The 20,881-nt window shown below is 30.6% G+C and overlaps 4 protein-coding genes and 1 long non-coding RNA gene across 7 annotated transcripts; all 5 read left to right on the top strand.

The window, feature by feature from the left end:
• Positions 1–1,117: 1,117 nt before the first annotated feature.
• LOC118451096 (uncharacterized) lies at positions 1,118–3,831 on the top strand. The gene is made up of 2 exons (XM_035887265.2): positions 1,118–1,479; positions 1,564–3,831. The coding sequence occupies exons 1-2, from the start codon at positions 1,156–1,158 to the stop codon at positions 3,814–3,816; spliced, it is 2,577 nt and encodes an 858-aa protein (XP_035743158.2). The 5' UTR covers positions 1,118–1,155; the 3' UTR covers positions 3,817–3,831.
• Positions 3,832–4,686: 855 nt separating this feature from the next.
• On the top strand, positions 4,687–7,975 carry LOC118451274 (uncharacterized). The gene is made up of 8 exons (XM_035887663.2): positions 4,687–4,840; positions 5,366–5,815; positions 5,940–6,146; positions 6,275–6,508; positions 6,659–6,865; positions 7,004–7,177; positions 7,314–7,487; positions 7,625–7,975. Exons 1-8 carry the CDS (start codon positions 4,781–4,783, stop codon positions 7,883–7,885), a joined length of 1,767 nt encoding a protein of 588 aa, XP_035743556.2. The 5' UTR covers positions 4,687–4,780; the 3' UTR covers positions 7,886–7,975.
• A 1,736-nt stretch (positions 7,976–9,711) lies between these two features.
• Positions 9,712–11,204, top strand: A4 (apolipophorin-III-like protein). The gene is made up of 2 exons (XM_035881879.2): positions 9,712–10,077; positions 10,620–11,204. The coding sequence occupies exons 1-2, from the start codon at positions 9,799–9,801 to the stop codon at positions 10,926–10,928; spliced, it is 588 nt and encodes a 195-aa protein (XP_035737772.1). The 5' UTR covers positions 9,712–9,798; the 3' UTR covers positions 10,929–11,204.
• Positions 11,205–12,240: 1,036 nt separating this feature from the next.
• On the top strand, positions 12,241–13,536 carry LOC146872824 (uncharacterized). Its single transcript, XR_014982431.1, has 3 exons — positions 12,241–12,675; positions 12,867–13,158; positions 13,397–13,536. It is a non-coding gene; the product is annotated as an uncharacterized LOC146872824 (long non-coding RNA).
• A 501-nt stretch (positions 13,537–14,037) lies between these two features.
• Positions 14,038–20,826, top strand: LOC118446213 (uncharacterized). 3 transcript variants are annotated; one of them, XM_035876624.2, is made up of 10 exons: positions 14,038–14,174; positions 15,001–15,114; positions 15,333–15,441; positions 15,588–15,911; positions 15,995–16,231; positions 16,311–16,623; positions 16,785–17,203; positions 17,279–17,911; positions 17,980–18,148; positions 18,761–20,826. In XM_035876624.2, the coding sequence occupies exons 2-10, from the start codon at positions 15,077–15,079 to the stop codon at positions 19,312–19,314; spliced, it is 2,796 nt and encodes a 931-aa protein (XP_035732517.2). In that variant the 5' UTR covers positions 14,038–14,174; positions 15,001–15,076; the 3' UTR covers positions 19,315–20,826. The 3 variants fall into 3 exon arrangements, with proteins under 3 accessions (XP_035732517.2, XP_035732508.2, XP_035732525.2); XM_035876615.2 differs by having other exon boundaries at positions 14,049–15,114; XM_035876632.2 differs by having other exon boundaries at positions 14,050–15,114; positions 18,776–20,826.
• Positions 20,827–20,881: the final 55 nt, after the last annotated feature.

Below are 20,881 nucleotides of genomic sequence, written 5' to 3'. Positions count from 1 at the left end.
TTACAATGACAAATTTCGAATTAAAAAAGGGATTATACTTTTTATGTGTATATTTGTGCGTTTGTGCATATAGAAAAGCGTTATTAGAAAAGTAAAGTATATTTACGGATTTCTTTGTTCTCTTTTATGGAAACATATAGTATTATGAAATGAAATGGAAAACAAGGACAGGAAGTTTAAATATTTGTTGTTTGAAAAATGGATATGTAAAAAGACGTACAAAAGATGTTCGTATCGAAATCAATCAGTAAAATCTCGAACGATGATCGAACAAAGTTTGAATATGACATCGACAATTAAGTATTTTCGTGAATTTAAGTAATTTCTTTTTAGCAATCGAATACGATCGGATAAGGAAGAATGGTTATATCAATATATGTACATAATGATGTGGAAATAATTATGTTTTAAAATATCTTGTTTGATATGAGATACGCATCATCACAAAATGACAAAAAATACTTATACACAACCTCCAACAAGGTAAATTATCAAATATTTTTTTCTTATCTCTTTTTATATACAGAAAATATTAATCGAAGAACAAAACGAATAAAACTAAATTACATTTACATTCAAATATCTCACGTCGAAATTCAAAAGATTTCTACCTGCCTACGAGATATCAAACTAAGTTAAAAGTCACGATTATAATTTCTTCGATATATTACTGTTACACTGCTTCACCATTAATATACAAACAAAACATTATCAGGTGGAAATTTATGAAAATATCAATAAAAATACGTGTAATAAAAATGGCACGTAAAAATGTGGTACAAAATTTCATTGATTATCCTATCCCTTGAATTCTCATAATAAACAAGGATACTTACCGCAAACGTATGATGTTATATCAATTTTGATCTCTCATTTTGAAGAAAAAACGTGATGGAGAATAACGAGTCAAATGAAGATAAAAAAATAACGTGAGATATCTCATAAAAGATTAATCTAATATAAACGTCTTAATCGAATATAAACGACGATTGTAATGTTATTATCATTTTCTGTGTTACGATTTATTATCTCCGATATTATTAAGATACCGCACGATCATCGTGCCAAATCTCGAGCTGGGATTGTAAATCTTCGACTATATAAAGCAGTTCTTTTCTTTCCAAAAACATAACGAGTTTGAAATCATAAAGTAAAATGTCGAGGATAGCGAATACGATATTCCCCATCTTCTTCTTCTTCATCTTTTTGTCCGTTTCGACTCGGACAACGCTTGGTGAAGATAGTTCGGATCTAAACGATAAAGTTTACAGTTTCGTAGAACCAGAAAGATCACTTCAAGATGAGCAAGAAAATACCAAAGATACTACCGATAACATAGATCTATCGATGCAGCAGACAAATATACAGAACGTTAAAGAAAAGAATGAATCGTTTAAAGAAGACGAACAGGAAATGATCGATTTTTCTGACAATAACGAGACTTTAATTAACAAAAATAATGAAGAAGTAAATAACGAGGTGAGTGTAATTATTTCTGATCATATATTGAAATGAATGAAATTATAAATTCAAGAAAAATTTGTTTTTTTTTTTTATAAATAGATTGAACGTGCAGTTATGATACAACATTTAGAAGAATTAATCGAGAATTTATCGGAATATATGAAGAAAAAAGATAAGGAACAACAGACCCACGATAAAATTGGACAAGTATATAAGAAAAGAGAAATTGAAACACGAAACAGCTTACCAAAACGTCAAGTAATTTCTACTGATGGATATTTATTAACGGACGTAATTCCAACGGCAATAACATCGGTGTCATCGTCATCATCATCATCATCATCATCATCATCATCGTCAAGTTCATTGGCAACAGCATCGTCATCGTCATCGTTTAGTTTTCCGACGCCTTTACCACTGGAAGTTTTGAAGCAGATAGAGTGTGCCGCTGAAGCGATTGAATACGGACACTCTCATTTATTAAGTACAATAGTACACGAAATTTTATGCGAAGTAAAGAAACTGCTGCATTATCTGTTGCACGCGTGTCTCAATTTGTTGAGTGAAATCTCAATTGGACCACAGAATAATTTATTGGAAGCTGACGTCGGTTCAATTTTTGTTGAATTCTTAGAGCGTGCCCCAGTGATAGTTGCAGAATTATTGAAGGAACCACAACATCTGCTCGCTTTACCAGAGATTATAATAAATGCTATACCATTAGAAGACATCGTTCTAACGATCAACAGGTTGAAGGAAGATTTTCTACTTCTTTTGGAACGTATTTATCCAGCTTTTTCTCAACTATTTAAAAGTATCATCGAAATAAAAGGAAAGGAAATTGACATTATCTTATCTTACGTCGATGCATTCAAGACGTTTTTCTTAAATTTGATCACGAGTTTTATAACAAGTGCCGATATATTGCTAAGTGATGTGCAAATTGGACCGACCTTTTTAAATTTCGTTAAAGCTGTTTACGATGGTTATCAAGCGTCTGGTATCCAAGAAATATTTATCAATAGTCAGTCATCGGCTTCGTCATCGGCTTCATCATCGGTTACCACTTTGTCGGAACAAGACGAAGTCTTACCCGTGATACCGCTATCATCGCAGTCTACTAGCTCTGCTGCTGTAACCACTACCTCAACAAGTGAAGCAGAAATTGTACCCATTCAAGAACCGCTAATTCCATCCGTCCCATTGCCTTCTAGTGAAGTAAGTACGTCTTCCTCGACCTCGACAACTACTGTTGTTAGCGAGCCGAAAATCTTGATCGAAGAAATTCCATCGACCATAACCACAACAACGACGACAACAGCTGCAGCGGCAGCAACAGCAGCAACAGGAGCAGTAGCAACGACATCAGCAGCCAGCTCCTCTTCCTCCAATCTATTAAGTCCAATCTCAAATATCGACACTACCGACGTAGTGTCTTCTTCGTCGAGTTCTTCCTCATCCACTTCAAGTGTCTCAACTCTGCCAGAATTAGACGAAACAATTACATCATCCACAGCGACATCATCCAGTTCTTCATCTTCCACATTACCAGAATTATCTAAAGCATTAGTCGAACCATCCTTTTTATCACGCGTGATACCAATAATTTCATCAATTTCAAGTAGAACAAAAGATCTAACTAGTGCAACTTCTTCAGCAATTTCAGATGGAAATCTCTTGACTGATACTACTGCTTCTTCCTCCTCTGCTTCTTCCTCTTCCTCTAGCTCCTTGTTATCGAGCATTAACCCAGTAATTTCCACTGTTTCACCTTCATTAACATCAAGCAGTGCTTCCAGCAGTGCCTCCTCCTCTAGTTTCATTGATAATTATGCATCCCCTATTACTCGTATAAAAAATATTCTTCCAGTAACTAGCACAAATTCGGCAAGCAGTTCTTCCGCAGTCAGTACGTCTTCTAATCCTACGATAATTGTCCCTTCATCACCAATTCTAAATCCTTATAGAAGAAAGTTTCAAGTAAGTTCTGCTGTTCCTGCTGTCACAAGTTTATCAGCAACAACTTCTGCAGTAGAGTCTTCAGGTATCTCTTCCAGTAGCCTCTCAGGATTCCCTTTGAAACTAAAGTGGCCAGTGGTTTTACCCAGAAACAAAGTTATTGCCGCTATTGGTAACAATAATCTCATACCAGGAGACATTGTCCTCATGACCTTAAAGTCAAATAAAACCTACTTCAGTCGTATCACCGACGAAATCAGTCCACTAACATTCGAGTTTCTTAAACCTAAAATGTTTCCAGGAATTTTGAATACTTTCGGCAGAATTTGGAAACTCGTTCCAGGAGATTTCAATGATATTAATTGTGAATCTCTCTTCAGTGATATTTATTAACTTTCAATGATATATATTAATCTTTAATAGTATATATTGATCGAATTTATAGAATAAACAAATATTTTTGATTGTTATCACTAATATTATGAAACAAATAAATAAAAATCTATTTTTGCATCATATATTGTATATTCTATACACTTTCTTATAATCCGCAATGCAAATGTCTTTTTTTTTTTTTATTTTTTTTTTTTATATGCACAGCGTGTAGAAAAAAGAACATACACATACACACACATATATATTTCTAAGAAAATTATTCTCTAAACTGTTAGGTGAAGAGATTTATTCTTTATCGAGTTATATAAAATTATAATACAAAAATATATAATTAACTCCATTTAGAAAATGACAGAAAATTAAATATTTAATATTTTGATAAGAAATTTTTCTTTCTGTTAACGATATTTAATAGATAAGACATCTGTTATTATTGAAATGATTACTTTGCTTATGTAATCCAATAGAACTATGTATAGTATATTTATATAAATTATGGTTTTCATTAGTAAGTTGGTTATTAATAAAATCGAGATTAATTAAATAAAGAATGATAAAATGCCGGCTGAAGAAATTAATTCTAAAATGTCTACGTAAGATTCTACAAAGAAAATTATATAAAAGATAGAAATCATAATGATAACTAATAAAAATACGTGATGAAAAGAACGAAATATTTAATAATTTAACAAAAACATAATAAAAAGGAAAAGAATACACACACGAATAAAAACTTACGGACAAATACTATCCAGAGCTATGAAAACATTTCTGTTTTTTCGATACATTTAACGCAAGTGTTTTAAATTGATACTTCATATAACCAAATTTATAATCATTAAAAAAGATTTAGCGGAATGGTAAATATATGCGTTATTGATAAAATTAGTATATAAGAGAGATGACGTTGAAGACCGTCAAAATACTTTAAAAGGGGTTTTTGATTAAAATCAACGGAATCATGGCACGACGTACTTTCTTAACAGTCTTATTGGCATCTACCATCTTGGCATATGTACAGGTAAGCTCATTTTGACTGTACAATTATAATAAAATATCAAATTTACGATTAATAAAAACATAAAGAGAATAAAGTTCAATACGTTCTTTTTCTTTTCTTTCTTTCTTCCTTTTTTTTCTTATTATGTTAAGAAATAGTTTATCGATCAGGAATATATTCAAATGTTGCATTCAACTTATGTACCCAATTATTAAAATGTGTAAGTCACTTAATATTTAATACTCTTTATTGTATCTCGCATAATGTTTTGTATTTAATTTTAATATTATCACAATTTTTTGAAACTTCTTGAAATATTTTAAAATAAAGACTTTAATTTAATTATGAACAGATAGCCCGTATGAAAAACACATTACATATTCTTTTATATATATATATATATATATATATATATATATATATCTTGTGTATGAGTGTCTATTTTATATATATATATGAATAATGTGTCTTAATAATATAATACTTATCCAATAAGATAAATATATGTAAGATATAAATAAAAATTCGTTGATATCATTATCACAGACTAATCCCGTATCGGGCAACGTTCTAAACACAGTAATTATACCGAATCAATTACTCGAGCCCGAAATATCTGTATTCCAAAATAATTTAAAAGAAACATGGACAAACGTGAAGAATACGATACAAGAAAAAATCAAGGAATTGGTTGAGGATTCCTCAATCAGCAATGACTTCTTAAATACTGTCGAAACGTTGATTCATAAACTCAAACTAACGATTGAAGAAAGTATTGAAGGTAGTGATAAACTTAAGGATCCCGAACCATCTAAAAATGAACTAGTGTATAGTTGGGTGGAACATCAGAAAACATTTGAGGAACAATATGAAGAAATGAAAAATTCAAATGTGCAAGCGATCAGTGATGAAATTAAAAATGCAATAAAAAAAACAAAAGCAGCTATACAAATCGCTATAGATATTGTTCGCGCGCGAATAGAAAATATTGAAAAGGTATAATAATACGTTTAACACAATAGATCATAGATCAATCGATTAATATTGAACATGTGGATGTATTCGTATTGGATAATAATCTTTTCTTCTTTTTATTTTATTAAATTTTAATTTTCATTAGAACAACGATAAGGAAATAGTAATACAATATGATGACGATGGTCTTAAAATTAACGACAAGGTATGGCAAAGTTGGAACGAATTCAAGAACCAGCTTAAGGAAAAAATATTGAATAATCCTAAAGTAAAAGATATTGTCGAGAAAACTAACAAGATGATAGAAAAAATTAAAGATGACCTGGAAAATATTATTGACGCTATTGACAAAGTATGTATTAAAGATATAAATATCTACGAAACATACAAGACAAAATTAATTAAATGCGTTTTCCTACATTTATTATACAATAATTGATTTGTTTGTCCTCTTTTTCTTCTTTTTTCCATTATCACTAGACCAGATATTTTGAAGAGAAAAAGGACGATTTCGCGAATTACAGTTGGAAAGAAAGATCAAAGAAAACTTTGGAGAACTTAAAGAAGAAACTTGAAGACAACTTGAAGGATAATTTGAACAAACCCAAAGTACAAGCAATCATCAAGAAAACTAATAAAACGATCGAAAATACTAAAGATACCATCAAGAAAATTATAGAGTCTATTAGAAACAGCATCGACAAAAATCCCAAGGTATATAATAATGCCATAATATATCTACGATACATACATAATCAAATTTATTAGAAAAATTAATTAAACATGTATTTCTATACCTATTGAACAATAATTGATTTGCTCGTTAGTTTTCATTTCTTTTTTACTTTTTCTTTTCTTTATTAGCAACCAGAAAATCCTGAAAATGAAGAAGAATTAAAAGATGGCAGAATGGAAGATCTTGAATCTGATGTTTTTGGAAAAACAGTAAAGGAAGGTTGGAATGACTTCAAGAAACATATTGACGATAAATTCAAGAAAATTTTGAACAATCTTGAGGTAAAAGAAATCTTCGAGGCTTTAAAAAAAGAAATCAAAAAGAGGTTTCCGAACGTATGTATTAACAACATAACATACTTATGATACATATGCGATCAAATTAATTAGACATGTATTTCTATATCTATTGAGCAATAATCGATTTTCTCGTTAGTTTTCATTTTTTTTTTCACTTTTTCATTTCTTTATTAGCAACTAGAAAATCTTGAAAATTATGAATTTGATGTTTTTGGAAAAACAGTAAAGGAAGCTTGGAATGGTTTCAAGAAACAGGTTGACGATAAATTGAAGAAAATTTTGAACAATCCTGAGGTAAAGGAAATCTTCGAGGCTTTAAAAAAAGAAATCAAAAAGAGGTTTCCGAAGGTATGTATTAACAACATAACATATTTATGATACATATGCGATCAAATTAATTAGACATGTACATCTACATCTATTGAACAATAATCGATTTGCTCGTTAGTTTTCATTTTTTTTCACTTTTTCGTTTCTTTATTAGCAACTAGAAAATCTTGAAAATTATGAATTTGATGTTTTTGGAAAAACAGTAAAGGAAGCTTGGAATGGCTTCAAGAAACAGGTTGACGATAAATTGAAGAAAATTTTGAACAATCCTGAGGTAAAAGAAATCTTCGAGGCTTTAAAAAAAGAAATCACAAAGAGGTTTCCCAAGGTATGTATTAACAACATAACATATTTATGATACATATGCGATCAAATTAATTAGACATATATTTCTATATTTATTGAACAATAATCGATTTGCTCGTTAGTTTTCATTTTTTTTTCTCTTTTTCGTTTCTTTATTAGCAACTAGAAAATCTTGAAAATGAAGAAGAATTAAAAGATGGCAGAATAGAAGATCTTGAATTTGATGTTTTTGGAAAATCAGTAAAGGAAACTTGGAATGACTTCAAGAAAGATTTTAACGATAAATTGAAGAAATTGTTGAACAATCCGAAAATAAAGGAAATTATTGAGGAAGGTGAAAAGGTAGTCACACAAGGTAAAAACTCCGTCAAGGAATTCATTGAATCTATTCATAATCAAATTAAAAATATCAAGAATTAATTTGAAAATTATGATGGACATATATATACATATGTAATACATATGTATTACATATAGTATAGTTCATTGATATTATCATGAAATATGATCAATACGAACAATGAATATGTATTCATTTTTAAAAAAATTAAACAATAAAGTTTAACTATTGTCTTCATCTAATTTGAAGATTTTTATTTTTCTTTAAAGCATTATTATATATATATATATATATATATATATATATATATATATATATGTGTGTGTGTGTGTGTGTGTGTGTGTGTGTGTGTGTGTGTGTGTGTGTGTGTGTGTGTGTATTTATATAAAGGAAAAGAAAAATTAAAAGAAAACAGAATTCTAAAAAGAAAAATATATTTTTCGATAAAAAAGAACGAAATCGTCGTTACATATAACATTAATTAGAAATTCCTTTATATAGATAAGATTATATTATATGAGTAAGGTTCATTGCATCTGATATTATTTAAAATATTAAATTTATTTCTAATATTACCGAAAATATCTTTAATCGAAATTAACGCAATATATGATTAATGAAATATATCATAAAAATAAAACTTTTTACTTAAGATCAATTCAAATGATGTTTTCGAATGAAAGAGAGGGATATAATAAGAGAAAGAAAAATAAGATTTATACGATACAAGTTGAAATGTTCGCGAGGTCAAGGTTCTTATAAAGACAAAGATAAACCGAGAATACCAAACACATTTGTACATGCACGTATACGAGACGTATACGAGACGCGTACGAGCACGTATACGAGACAAAGACAGAGACAGAGAGAGAGAGAGAGACAGAGAGAGTGAAAGAGAGAAAAAGAGAGAGAGAAAGAGAGAGAGAGAGAGAGAGAGAGAGAGAGAGAGAGAGAGAGAGAGAGAGAAAGAAAAAGAGGACAGAAAATTATTTCACAATTACATATATGTCGATAGTGTAAGAGTTGAATAGACAAAATTATATGTTTGATAACGAGACGCATCGATGAAGATTTTTCCGTAGAACCTTGTCCTCGAGAAAAACTCTACCATTATTCACCCAAGTGCACTTTACTCTATTGATAAAAATATATAAATACAAATATATAAATATATATATATATATATATATATATATATATATGTATTTACGTATATATGTTTTTATGATAGCAAAGTATCAAAGTATCGAAATAATTGATGAACGTTTTATATGATTTCGATTAAAACTGAGTTATAGACAAAATCAAAAATGATGAAACATTTTTCTTTCTTTCAAATGACTACTAGTTTCAATATCGTGAAAAAAATGAATCTGTGTGGTTTATCAAAATCGATTGATAATTTAAATCTTGGAACGTTAACTTTTTTCACTTATGAAATGATAAGATTTGAATTTTTCAAATTGTAATGATAAAAAAAGAAAAAAGAAAAGAAAAAAATAATTATTATTAATAATAATAATAATAATAATAATAATAATAATAATAATAATAATAATAATAATAATAATTATAATAATAATAATAATAATAATAATAATAATAATAATAATAATAATAATAATAATAATAAAACGAAACGAAAAACACAAAAAGAAAATTGATATTGATAGTAACTTCGAAGAGAAATATTTAATATATTATTCAGAATTGGAATGTGTTTAAGAGAAATGAAATCGAAGAAAATTATCGTCTATCTCTTTCTCTCTTTCTCTCTCTTTCTTTAATTTCAAATAAAAACGAGAATATCGTTCTTCTCCTTCTTAGTTAAATGAAGATAAACTACTCTTTGCCCTCGTGTAGCGACATTAATAGATGATAAGCATCGTCTATAAAGGAAGCAATATCAGAAGTTCGTGTATCAGTCTTCTTTAGTAATCTGACGAGTTTGAATTCTTTGAAGAAGTAAGAAAAAGAAAAAAGATCATCGAAAATGAAGATCGCATATCTGATCGTCCTAACAGTATTTCTCGTTTATACCGAGGCTAAAGTAGTACCACCTAGCAATGTTGAAGCTCAACAAACGTCGAATCAACCTCTTCAATTATCCGAATTAATTAGTCAAGCACAAGCGAATATCAATACTTTGGCAGTTCAGCTTCAAGAAAAACTGAATCTTCCTGATCAAGAAACCCTCATTAAAAACGTCAAAGAACAAAGTACGAGTTTCGTGAACAATTTACAGGAATTCGTGAAAAATGTAACAGAACAGGTAAGACGGTTTCTCTTTTGATTAATATTATAATACATTTGCAATGTTTGCCAAATAAGAAAAAAAGATGTACATAAAAAGATTTTTTTTTTTTTTTTTTTTTTTTTTAATCTATACCTTGTCATATAACTTTAGAAAATGTACGCGTTATTTAATTGTTACAAGTTTTTAATACGTATCATTTAAGGGAACTCGCAATTGAACTCTCCAATCGAATTTTGATAACTTCTGAAATGAAGAGAAGAGGAAGATAGAAAATATAACCTTCGAGAGATGCAGGAGAAGAAACAGTATTTCTTGAAATATTTAAAAAAGAATATATAATATAAACATTTTAGAACAATTGAATAAATCAATTTTTTCAAGCTTAACCATTGTTTTTTTTTTTTTTTTTTTTTTTTTTTTTTTACTTATTATTTTGTTTATTCCGATCTGTCTTTTATGAAAAAATTGTTTGGCAAATTAAAAAAAGGATCAGTATTAAGGTCTATTAAGATTTTGGATGAAAATATAATCGTAAAAATGAACTTTGTACAACACAGGTTAACGAAAAAACTCCAGAATTAGAAAGACTGTGGACTGACGTGAAGGGAAAATTAAACAAGGTCGTTGAAGATATCAATGCTCAAATTCCAAATGCAGGTGAACAGCTAAATCAATTGCAAACCAAGTTACAAGAAGGATTACAAATCGTCGTACAAGAATCCGACAAGACAGTCAAAGCTGTTAGTAAAAATTCGGAGAAAGTACAAGAAGACATTGCCAAATTTACAAAGCAAGCTGTCGAACTTGCTGTTCAAACCACGCAAAATCTAAACAGTCAATTGCAACAAACGGCTAAAAGCAGTTAAAAAAATATATATATACATATATACAAATGAATAAATAAAAAAGAAACAAGAAAAAGAATGATTTAAAATTCGTCGATGTTATTATATTCTTTTTATTCACAAAATGAACTAATTAAAATTAATCTAAACGTACAATGTCGCAATTTCGATAAATGTGAGGAAGGGAAAAAAAAAGAAAAAAAAGGAAACACGTGTTAAGATGAGAAACTATTTTTGTATTTGAAAAAAGAAAATAATAAATAAATAAATAAATATATTTTACTGTATTAAACCATATCATATTTTTCTTTTTTGTTTTCTTTCCACAAATATTTCTCCTTCGATAAATTTCTTTCAATTTACATCTTATTATTATCTATTTGATTTCTCAAAGGAGAACAAAAAAAAAATTTGTTACTTCAATTTTATATCTTACGAATTTTCACGCTTATTAATTTTATTTAAGCAAATATTATATTTATATTTGAGATCACTGTGCCGACGTAATATTTTTCATAAATTTCGAGATATTAAAAATTTCTAAATAATACAAAATATACGTTAGAAGTTCCTAAACATTTTTCAATAAATAAATCTATTAATTTCGCGATAAAAAAAAATTTTACTTAACGTATAAAAATCATATGAAATATCATATATGATTACGAGTAATTTTAATAACTGATTAGGTAATACTGCTGAATCATTTCGATTACATATCCACTTATATAAAAAAAAAATCGTCATATTTATTTCGCAATAAAATTTCGTATTTCTACAATACCAAAAAGATGTTCAAATTTTTATATGAAATAAGCGTTTCTTATAATTTGATAATAATTTTTCACATATGTATCGTCTAGTAAATTTGTAATAATTAATAAATTGTTCGTAATATATTACTATCTTTCGTTTTCATTAATTCATATTGACAGTTTAAGATAATAATTTCATTTGGAAAAGAGAAAAATTATCAAACTTTAATAATGATAATAATAATAATTATTATTATTATTATTACTATTATTATTATTATTATTATTATTATTATTATTATTATTATTATAAAATAGATAAGTTCTTAGTTCCAATCATTTAGACCATTGGACCATCATGAGTATATATATATAATAAAAAATATATTATATATATATATATTTATTACATTTCTATATATATATATTTATTACAATTTCTTAAAATATACACATAAATAAATATATAAATAATATTTTACGTGCGTGTGTGCGTGCGCGTGTGTGTGTGTGTGTATGTGTGCGTGTGTGTGCGTGCGCGCGTGTGTGTGTGTGTGTGTGTGTGCGTGCGTGTGTGTGTGCGTGCGTGTGCGTGCGTGTGTGACTTTATGAATTTATACGTAATAATAAAACAAAAAATTTTATATTGCATATTGAAATATACCTTTAACCTAAATTAATCAGAAAAAATTGTCAATCGTTTCATAATTTTCAATGTAACGATTTGCGAACGCTTTATAAAAGAAATTATTTAGGTCACTACGTTCACAGTCGTTACTTGATAACACCAGAGACTTTATACGCGTTATTTATTGCTCGACTTGATAAGTGAATTATTTCAATAGAAAAACGAAACAAAAAAAAAATAAGGAAGCACCATAAAATTTACTATTAATAACTTATTACACTAATCACACGCGCACACGCACATTCACGCACACACACACAAAATTTCATTACGTTTATCATCAGGAAAAATGAAATCGTGCATTTTATTTTTTTTATTACTTGTGGTAAGTTCAAAGATCTAACCTACATATATATATATATATATATATATATATATTTTTTTTTTTTTTTTAAATCGTCAAAACAATTCATACAAAATAAAAAATACAATATTGTAGTCAAATCAATATCAAAATATTTATTGCGGCGAAATGAAATTTATTTTATTTTTTTTTTTTTTGTTTGTATCGAATAGATATCCTTAGGAGTTAGTCAAGTAAGGCTTAATAAAAAATATAAAACATTATTGCAAAAGCTCAATGAACTTTCTGAGCAAGATCGAATCAAATCGAAGAAAGAAGAAATTAATTCCAAGGATATAAGATCCAATAAAATAAATAAGGGATTCGAAAAAGTGATCGATTTCGTTAATGTTTTAGGACAAATAAATGACTTCGTTTCAGACAGAACGAAGAATATTATTCGAAAACTTAATAATTTATACAACTCGGACGAGGACGAATATTAATGATATTTTACATTAATACGTAAGTTAAAAAGAAGAAAACAAATTCTAATATGCATTCACATATCTGTCTGCGTGTTATTATCTTAGAAAAATTATTATGAAAAAAAATAAGTAACCAGCCATTATTAAAAAGTAAACAAAGTGAAATATGTTAACTAATTACTCGATCTTAATAATATTATTCTATAATGATTTTATTAGATTTAATATTGTTAACATGATATTAATACGTACATATCTTTTACAAATCCAAATAGATTATTCCAATGAAACAGTTCTCATCTTCAGAAATTTGATTTGATCCGAAATTACACTGTTCCACTAGTTACGAATTTCAAATATGTATTTTGCACTCGTCGCGCCATCTACAGACGTAAAAGAGAACTTTGTGTCATTATCCAATCAAATTTCTTTTTTAATTAAATAAATTGTTTAATAAACATCGTATGTTATTTAATAAATATCGTATTATAAAAGTATTTACAAATTTTATATTGTATTTTTTGAAAGAAATTCTTATATTAAAAGAATAAATTATTTTAATAATTATATAAGTTCGGATATAAAAATATGATTTCTCATAAGAAAATAATAAAAATCTATTGAACATTTTTAAGGAGAAATTAAAAAATTACAAAATAGAGATGTTTTTCCAACTGAGATACTCGATGTGCAATAAAAATACGTTATATATACATACATATATATATATGTTATTTGATGGTTATATATATACATAGAAAAGAAAAGAAAGAAAATCAAGAGTCGCTTAGAAGTACGTAGGAATTTTCATAGAGGAACGCATGCTGATTGGTCGTTGAAAGATATCGTAAATAAAAGGGAATTGGATCTCAACAAAAAGATGATATATATGTTGGTACGTAACGAGATAGATTATTCGCCAGGTGGCGACTGTGCTGCGGCAGTCACCGGGATCGGGTTGATCGGGCGGCTTGTGTGCTAGCTTTTATCGTTTACCACATGTTGATTAATTAATTAAAAATATATTCTAAGAAAGGAAGAAATAATAGGAAAGTACGATCTCTCTCTCTCTCTTTCTCTCTCTTACAAACACATTTTCGTAACGTTGTTAGACCGTAAACTCGTGTTGAACATTTCATTCCACGCGGAAGGTGGAACCTAGTTACGTCACGCAGCACCAAGAGAAATATCGTGTGTCGAGCAGCTCCTGCCTCCCCCGTGTACGTCAACCTTCAAAATCCCGACACGTTCTTCTTCTTCCACCTTTCCACACGTCCTTGCATCTGTCAAACTACAGTGTCACGCACGCGCGCGCGTTCTTTTTCAACGAGACGAACGTGCTATTGCAAGGGACTTTCAGCATAACCTAAAAAAGCCAATTACAAATGTGTCAATAGTTATCTCGGCCAGTAAGGCCTATTGTCAATTTCAATTTTTGTGAATTTAAAAAAATTCTATAAAGACATAATTAAAATTGTGTAACCTCGTAACTATCAAATACTTACCGGCGTCACGTTTTTCCTCTTTTCCATCATTATTTCTTTATCTCCATTTCTCCTTTTTCTTTTTTTCTTTCTTCCATCTCTTTTCTTCTTACTATTTTTCTGTTTCCGTCTTTCCCGCTTTCTCCCTCTCTGCCTTCGTTTCTTGCGTTCTCTCTCTTTCTCCCCCCTTTCTCTCTCTCTCTCTCTCTTGCTTTCTCGCTTTCTCTCTCTTCCTCTCTCTCTCTTTCGCTTTCATTCTCTATCTCTCTCTCTCTCTTTCCCTCTTTACCTTTTTGTCGTTTAACGAGAAACTATAGAAAAAAATTTCTTTTGACGCTAAAAGATTATTAGGAAAATTTAGTCAAAATTCCGATCCCTATATATATATATATTAGGAAACAAGAAGGGCACCATCAAATAGGCGCCAGAAATCCACCAACCACTGACGAGGAAACGTCAACGGCTGGCAGGATGAATAGCAAGAGAAAGAATCGTTCTAATCCTACTAGGTATTGCTTCTAATTACAAATCTTTCTTTCTTTCTTTCTTTGTTTCCTTCTTTCTTCTTATTTCTTTTCTTTACTTATTTCCTTGCTTTCTTTTTTCTATTTTTTCTCTTTTTTATAAATGCAAACATCGAAATATAGACAAAAAAAAAGAAAAGAAAAACAAAGACAATATAAATCTATTGAGTAAGGTTTATTATGAGAATAATATAAATTCTTAGGTCACCACGAGCAAGAGGGCCACAAGATAGATGTGTTGCTGCTGAAGGTGTTTATAATAATGCACACTTTATGCATTCTGTCACTAGCCATGTTGGTAACACAGTGCAGGTATTTAACTTGTTTTTTTTTTTCTTTTTTAAGATTTACTCTTCCAAAAGTGTAAAAGTTTAAGTAAATTTGACTCAAGCATGCACGGAATATTTTCATGCATATTCCTTTTTATAAAAATTAATATATTTCAAATATTGTTGTAGATACAAACACAAAATGGTTCAGTTTATGAAGGAATTTTTAGAACTTTCTCCAGTCGTTTTGATGTGGTTCTAGAGATGGCTCATCGGGTAGAAAGTTCCGGGAAAATTAGTGTCGAAAGTGTAGTAGAAAAATTGATTTTTAAACCTCATGATATTATAACGATGTCTGCCAAGGATGTTGATCTAGATTATGCCATAAGAGATACTTTCCAAACGGATACTGCTATTAGTAAATTTAATGGTATAGTTGGAGAGAAGGAACTCGAGCCATGGGATGCGCCGTCTACTATGAATGGTGATGATTTAGAATTAGATGGTGGTGCTGTAAGTTTTTTGTGATTTTATATTGAAAATTATGAACGTAGTATTTAATTCGGTGAGTTATGTAGAGATAATTATATTTTTAGAACGGATGGGATGTAAACGAAATGTTCCGCAAAAATGAGCAGAAATATGGAGTTCAAACGACGTTTGAACCATCATTAGTTGGTTATACCTTACAACTTCAGCGTAAAGATACAAAAGATTACAAAGAACAGGAACAGAAGGCAGCAGAAATAGCAAATGAGATAGAATCTCAACCAAATCATAAAGCACGGTTAGAATTAGAAAATGGCGATGAAGAGGAAAGATTTGCTTCCGTAGTAAATATTATTATATTATGTTTATATAATTTTTTTTATATAAAGCTGTATATTTATCTTACATTTATAATGTTACTAGGTAAGACCAAACGAAGGTAAATACGTCCCACCTCCTTTGAAAAAGAAAAATTGGGATACTGGGAAATTAATAAGATCTACACCACCACCCTCTTCACCAGGATCTGCAACTAGTAAATCTGTTTTTAATCAAGCACCATCGTCCAACGTCAATGTATCGCCTAACATCCCAGTTGGTCTTCAAACCTCCCATGGCTCTATGCCGCATCCAGTACCTCTTAATATGGCAATGCCACCAACTGGAGTAGTTGTACATACTACTTACAACACTCCACCCCCTTTTGTATCTCCTACAACACAAGCATCTTCTGCAGGTACAATTTTTTCATTGGTTTTAAATCTTGTTATGTTATCAATTCATTTATTATGTTATAACGTACATATAGAAAGAGGAATGGAGGAGGACAGGGAGAGCATTTATTTTTAATTTATTTGTAGTAAGCTACACTTTTATAAAAATCTTTTTTGAACTTAGCAATGCAGCAAACTCAACCTCAATCTCAGACTGCTCCTACTATTCCTCAAGTTACTTACCCACAGCAGTCACAACAACAGCAACAACCATCGCAACAACAGCAGCAACAACAACAACAGCAGCAGCAGCAGCAGCCACAACAACAGCCACAACAACAGCAACAACAGCCACAACAACAGCAGCAGCCTCAACAACAGGGACCTTCTAATAAAATAAACACAGAAAAGCGTGAACGTCCTGGCAGACAACAGGTTTTTCAAGCAGATAAAGCTCCGCCAGCTCCTTTTTCACAACCAAATGCCACATCTACGCATCAACCACAACAATCAGGACATCAACAACATTCCTCTGTACAACAACAGAACTCTACAGATATTCAACGTATTGAAATAATTCCACATAAACAAGATCATAGAAAGGTTTGTCATTAAATATGTTTTTAAAGATTCTTTAATTAATCGAAGATTAAGCATAATTTATTTATGCAATTCAAGATTCCAACGCCAAGGAGTAGAGAAGAACAACACTCAGAACTAAGACAGTTTGCAACAGATTTCAAATTAACAGATTCGACTGCTCAGGAAACACCATCTGTTTCTCGAAAACAACAGCAGCATCATCACCAGGAAGCTCATCCTACGCCACAAATTTCTCAGCAACATCATCAGCAGAATCACCAACCACATAATGCTTCACAACCACAACAACAACAACCTCAACCACAACCACAACATCAAAGCCCACATCAGCAGCATCAAACGGTTCAAGAAGAGTCCGTTGTTACTACCAAACCACCACCGGGGCCATTGCCTGTACGATCCACGAGTCCACCGCAAGCTCAACAGCAACAACAACAACAACAACAACAACAGCAGCAGCAGCAGCAGCAGCAACAGCAACAACAGCAGCAACAACAGCAGCAGCAGCAGCAGCAACAGCAGCAACAACAACAGCAGCAACAACAGCAGCAACCGCAGCAACAACAGCAGCAGCCACAACAAAATTCTTCAATCACGCAATCAAATGTGCAAGAACCAGGAGTGGAAAAAATTACTACTGCCTTCAAAAAGTCAACTTTAAATCCTAATGCAAAGGAATTTAATCCAAACGCTAAGCCGTTTACACCTGTAAGTATATATGTAAATGGTGTACAGTGCCAATGTAAAACAGTTATTCATCAGTTGTTTATCCTTAGCGATCTCCCAGTACACCGACACCTAGTCGTCCACACACACCACAAACACCACAGTATACCGGTGCCACTATGCCTGCAACAGTTGTCATGCCAGCATACGTAATGACAAGCCAACCACCAACTGCGTTCAGTCAACCACCAGCACAGCCTGTAACAAGATTTAGAAAAGGTGAGCATATATATATATTCATATATACAAGGTAGGCCAAAATTCAAAATAGTATGTGAGAAATCAATAATTTTTTTATTAATGAACTAATTTAAATAGTATTTTTCATAGCATTAATTAATGTTTAAGGCTCTGGTGCTTGAATTTCTGTAAGGAGATTTTCCTTGAGCTGTTCAAGTGTATGCAGTTAGTTCACATACACCCGTTTCTTCAAATATTCCCATGGGAAGTAATCGGGAACTGAAAGATCGAGAGAACGAATGGAGCAATTAATCTCAGAAATTTGTTGAAAATATTTGTTCGCTAAGTAGTTGTTTCAGGAAGATCATTGTGGCTCTGATTATATGAGCAGTAATTTCATACTGTTGAAACTACATTGCAGGACGTAAATAATTTTCAATCATATCCCGATTATTTGTAAAATCTTATTTTTTAAATTTTGGCCCATCCTGTATAAATACAAATAACAAATATCAATTAGCAAAAGTTCTAATATATTTACTTTTATTGTATATTGTGTTTAGAAAATAATATAAGTATATATTATTTTCTAATATATTTACATTTATTGACACGATGGTTAATAATTTATTAAAAGGACAAATCTAATAGATTTTGTCTTTATAGTGCCAATGATGCAACATCGAGCGCCAGATATAGCTTCTCAAATGCAAGTAGCTGCAGCAACTGGGCAACCATTGTTAGCACCAGCTCCATTACACCCACCATTCCAGGTGTCTTATCCAGGGCAACCAACCTATCAGCAAATGGTACGCATGGTACAGGCGCCACCGCCACCACCACATATGTCCACGAACCCTTACCATCACCATCATGATTCACCAGGCCCGCAAGCTCCTGGCATACAGTACATGGGTCCACATACACACCCGCATCCACATGTTCCACAGCAGCCACCAAGCCAAACACCCTCCCCAGCTAATCCCAACCCACCACACACGCAGAGTGCATACAATCCTCCTGGAACACCACAGCCTACCTATCCTCAACCACCTCCACAAGGACACGCTCCAAGTTATCCAATTATGTGCCCCATTATCCCACCTCACATACCAATACCACCACAACACATGCAATATTTACCCCCTCAACCTCCGCCAGGAGCCCAACAGACTATACCAGTCATTCTGCCGCACAATCAGTAGCCATTACAAGGACTAATTAATGAAAAAGACGATTACTAGTATTCTACGATGGTAGAATAAGATTTGTAAGTCCAAGAAACTTTCATAATGGTACTGAACACTTTAATACGTTGCTATTGTAAACTTTTTTAGCTACGTCATCTCTCGTTTTCTTATAAAAGAAGTTACTTAAACGTGCGAACGATCAGAATATTCTTTTACTTTGTTAATTCGTCATATTCGCATATATTGTTCTTTTACTATATATATAAAAACGAATGAAATAAGATCATATCAAATATCGTGTTTTCTGCGATTATAATTTAGTATGTAGAAAAGCAGATGTTCTAAAAGCGCATACGAAAAAAAAAAAGAACAAGAACGCAAAAAGTGTCGACCGTTTTGAAAGTGATTAATTTTTTCAAAATATGGGTTACTTAAAAAGTAATACCCTCTCTCCCCACATCTATGTGTTTAAGATTCTCGAGCGTGTACCATCAATTCCCTTGGTCATATTAGGCACAAATTAAAGTAAAGCTCTTTTTATCGAGCCGAAATAATTAATAATTTCTTCTCATTATAATGCCACATCCAAAAAGAAAAAAAAAACAAAAAAAAAAACAAAAAATAACAAAAAACAAAAGAAAATGCAACGCGATTTATTATTTTATGTGCCACAAGTGCAGTAGAATGAAATAATGAATACCAAATCCTAGATTATTTTTTCGGTACATCAATTCATTACTACATACTGTTTAGAATTCTTGTAATCAGGAAGAAATAAGAAAGATTACCGATAGGAAAAGTTATAATAAGATGCGAATATCGCTAATAAAACGATTGATAATTTTCTCGCTAATAATAACGAAGAATGAAAATTTTGATGCAACGTATGTTACTCGAATTGAATAGGATCGACGATTTATCTTTGGAATATTGTAAAAATCCAAAGTTACTGCATTAATGCGAATGGTCGTATATGGTTCAAGTATCTTTTTTTATACGAAGAAAAAGAAGAAGAAGAAGAAGAAGAAGAAGAAGAAGAAAAAAAGAAAACTAAACTAAACTAAAATAAAATAAAATAAAATAAAATAAAATAAAATAAAATAAAATAATTGTGTCAAGCAATTACATAAAAACACGAAAGTACACGGGATATTTTCTTACTTTACTGTACTTTCATGCTGCGCCATGTCTCTTCGTAGAACGAAAGAAACACGAAGAGTGTCTTATGTATGTATGAATATAAACATTTTAAGTACAATCAATTACACATTGAAAAAGAGTACCTCGACGACATTCTCGTCGTAAGATCTTTAAAAAAAAAAAGTGGGAGGAGGCTACATCTATAACATGTTTGTAAATGCGTATGAGACAAAGAAAAGGAGTATTTGACGCGTCGTAGTATTGTTAAAGATAGTATTAATGTCAACGGCGACAAGATTAAGAAATGAAATGAAGAAGAAAAAAAAAATAAATGAAAAAAAAACGTTATTTGTACACGAGTAATATCTCAAATTCGTCGTTTTTGAAGTAATGTACGAATTTAAACGATTCCAATAATATTATAAAAAAGCATGAAGTGAAA

This window comes from Vespa mandarinia, chromosome 8 (assembly GCF_050613455.1).
Source record: "Vespa mandarinia isolate Hongniang chromosome 8, ASM5061345v1, whole genome shotgun sequence".
Taxonomy (NCBI): Eukaryota; Metazoa; Arthropoda; class Insecta; order Hymenoptera; family Vespidae; genus Vespa; species Vespa mandarinia.
This window is presented reverse-complemented; position numbering and strand designations above follow the sequence as displayed.

Bases quoted from the DNA above. Each gene is read 5' to 3' on its own strand.
- LOC118451096 (XM_035887265.2), top strand. From the start codon at position 1,156: ATGTCGAGGATAGCGAATACGATATTCCCCATCTTCTTCTTCTTCATC. The intron at 1,480-1,563 runs GTGAGTGTAATT...TTTTATAAATAG, and splicing joins ATGAAGAAGTAAATAACGAG to ATTGAACGTGCAGTTATGAT.
- A4 (XM_035881879.2), top strand. From the start codon at position 9,799: ATGAAGATCGCATATCTGATCGTCCTAACAGTATTTCTCGTTTATACC. The intron at 10,078-10,619 runs GTAAGACGGTTT...TGTACAACACAG, and splicing joins TGAAAAATGTAACAGAACAG to GTTAACGAAAAAACTCCAGA.
- LOC118446213 (XM_035876624.2), top strand. From the start codon at position 15,077: ATGAATAGCAAGAGAAAGAATCGTTCTAATCCTACTAG. The intron at 15,442-15,587 runs GTATTTAACTTG...ATATTGTTGTAG, and splicing joins ATGTTGGTAACACAGTGCAG to ATACAAACACAAAATGGTTC. The intron at 18,149-18,760 runs GTGAGCATATAT...CAAATCTAATAG, and splicing joins TGTAACAAGATTTAGAAAAG to ATTTTGTCTTTATAGTGCCA.
- LOC118451274 (XM_035887663.2), top strand. From the start codon at position 4,781: ATGGCACGACGTACTTTCTTAACAGTCTTATTGGCATCTACCATCTTG. The intron at 4,841-5,365 runs GTAAGCTCATTT...TCATTATCACAG, and splicing joins CCATCTTGGCATATGTACAG to ACTAATCCCGTATCGGGCAA. The intron at 6,866-7,003 runs GTATGTATTAAC...TTTCTTTATTAG, and splicing joins TCAAAAAGAGGTTTCCGAAC to CAACTAGAAAATCTTGAAAA.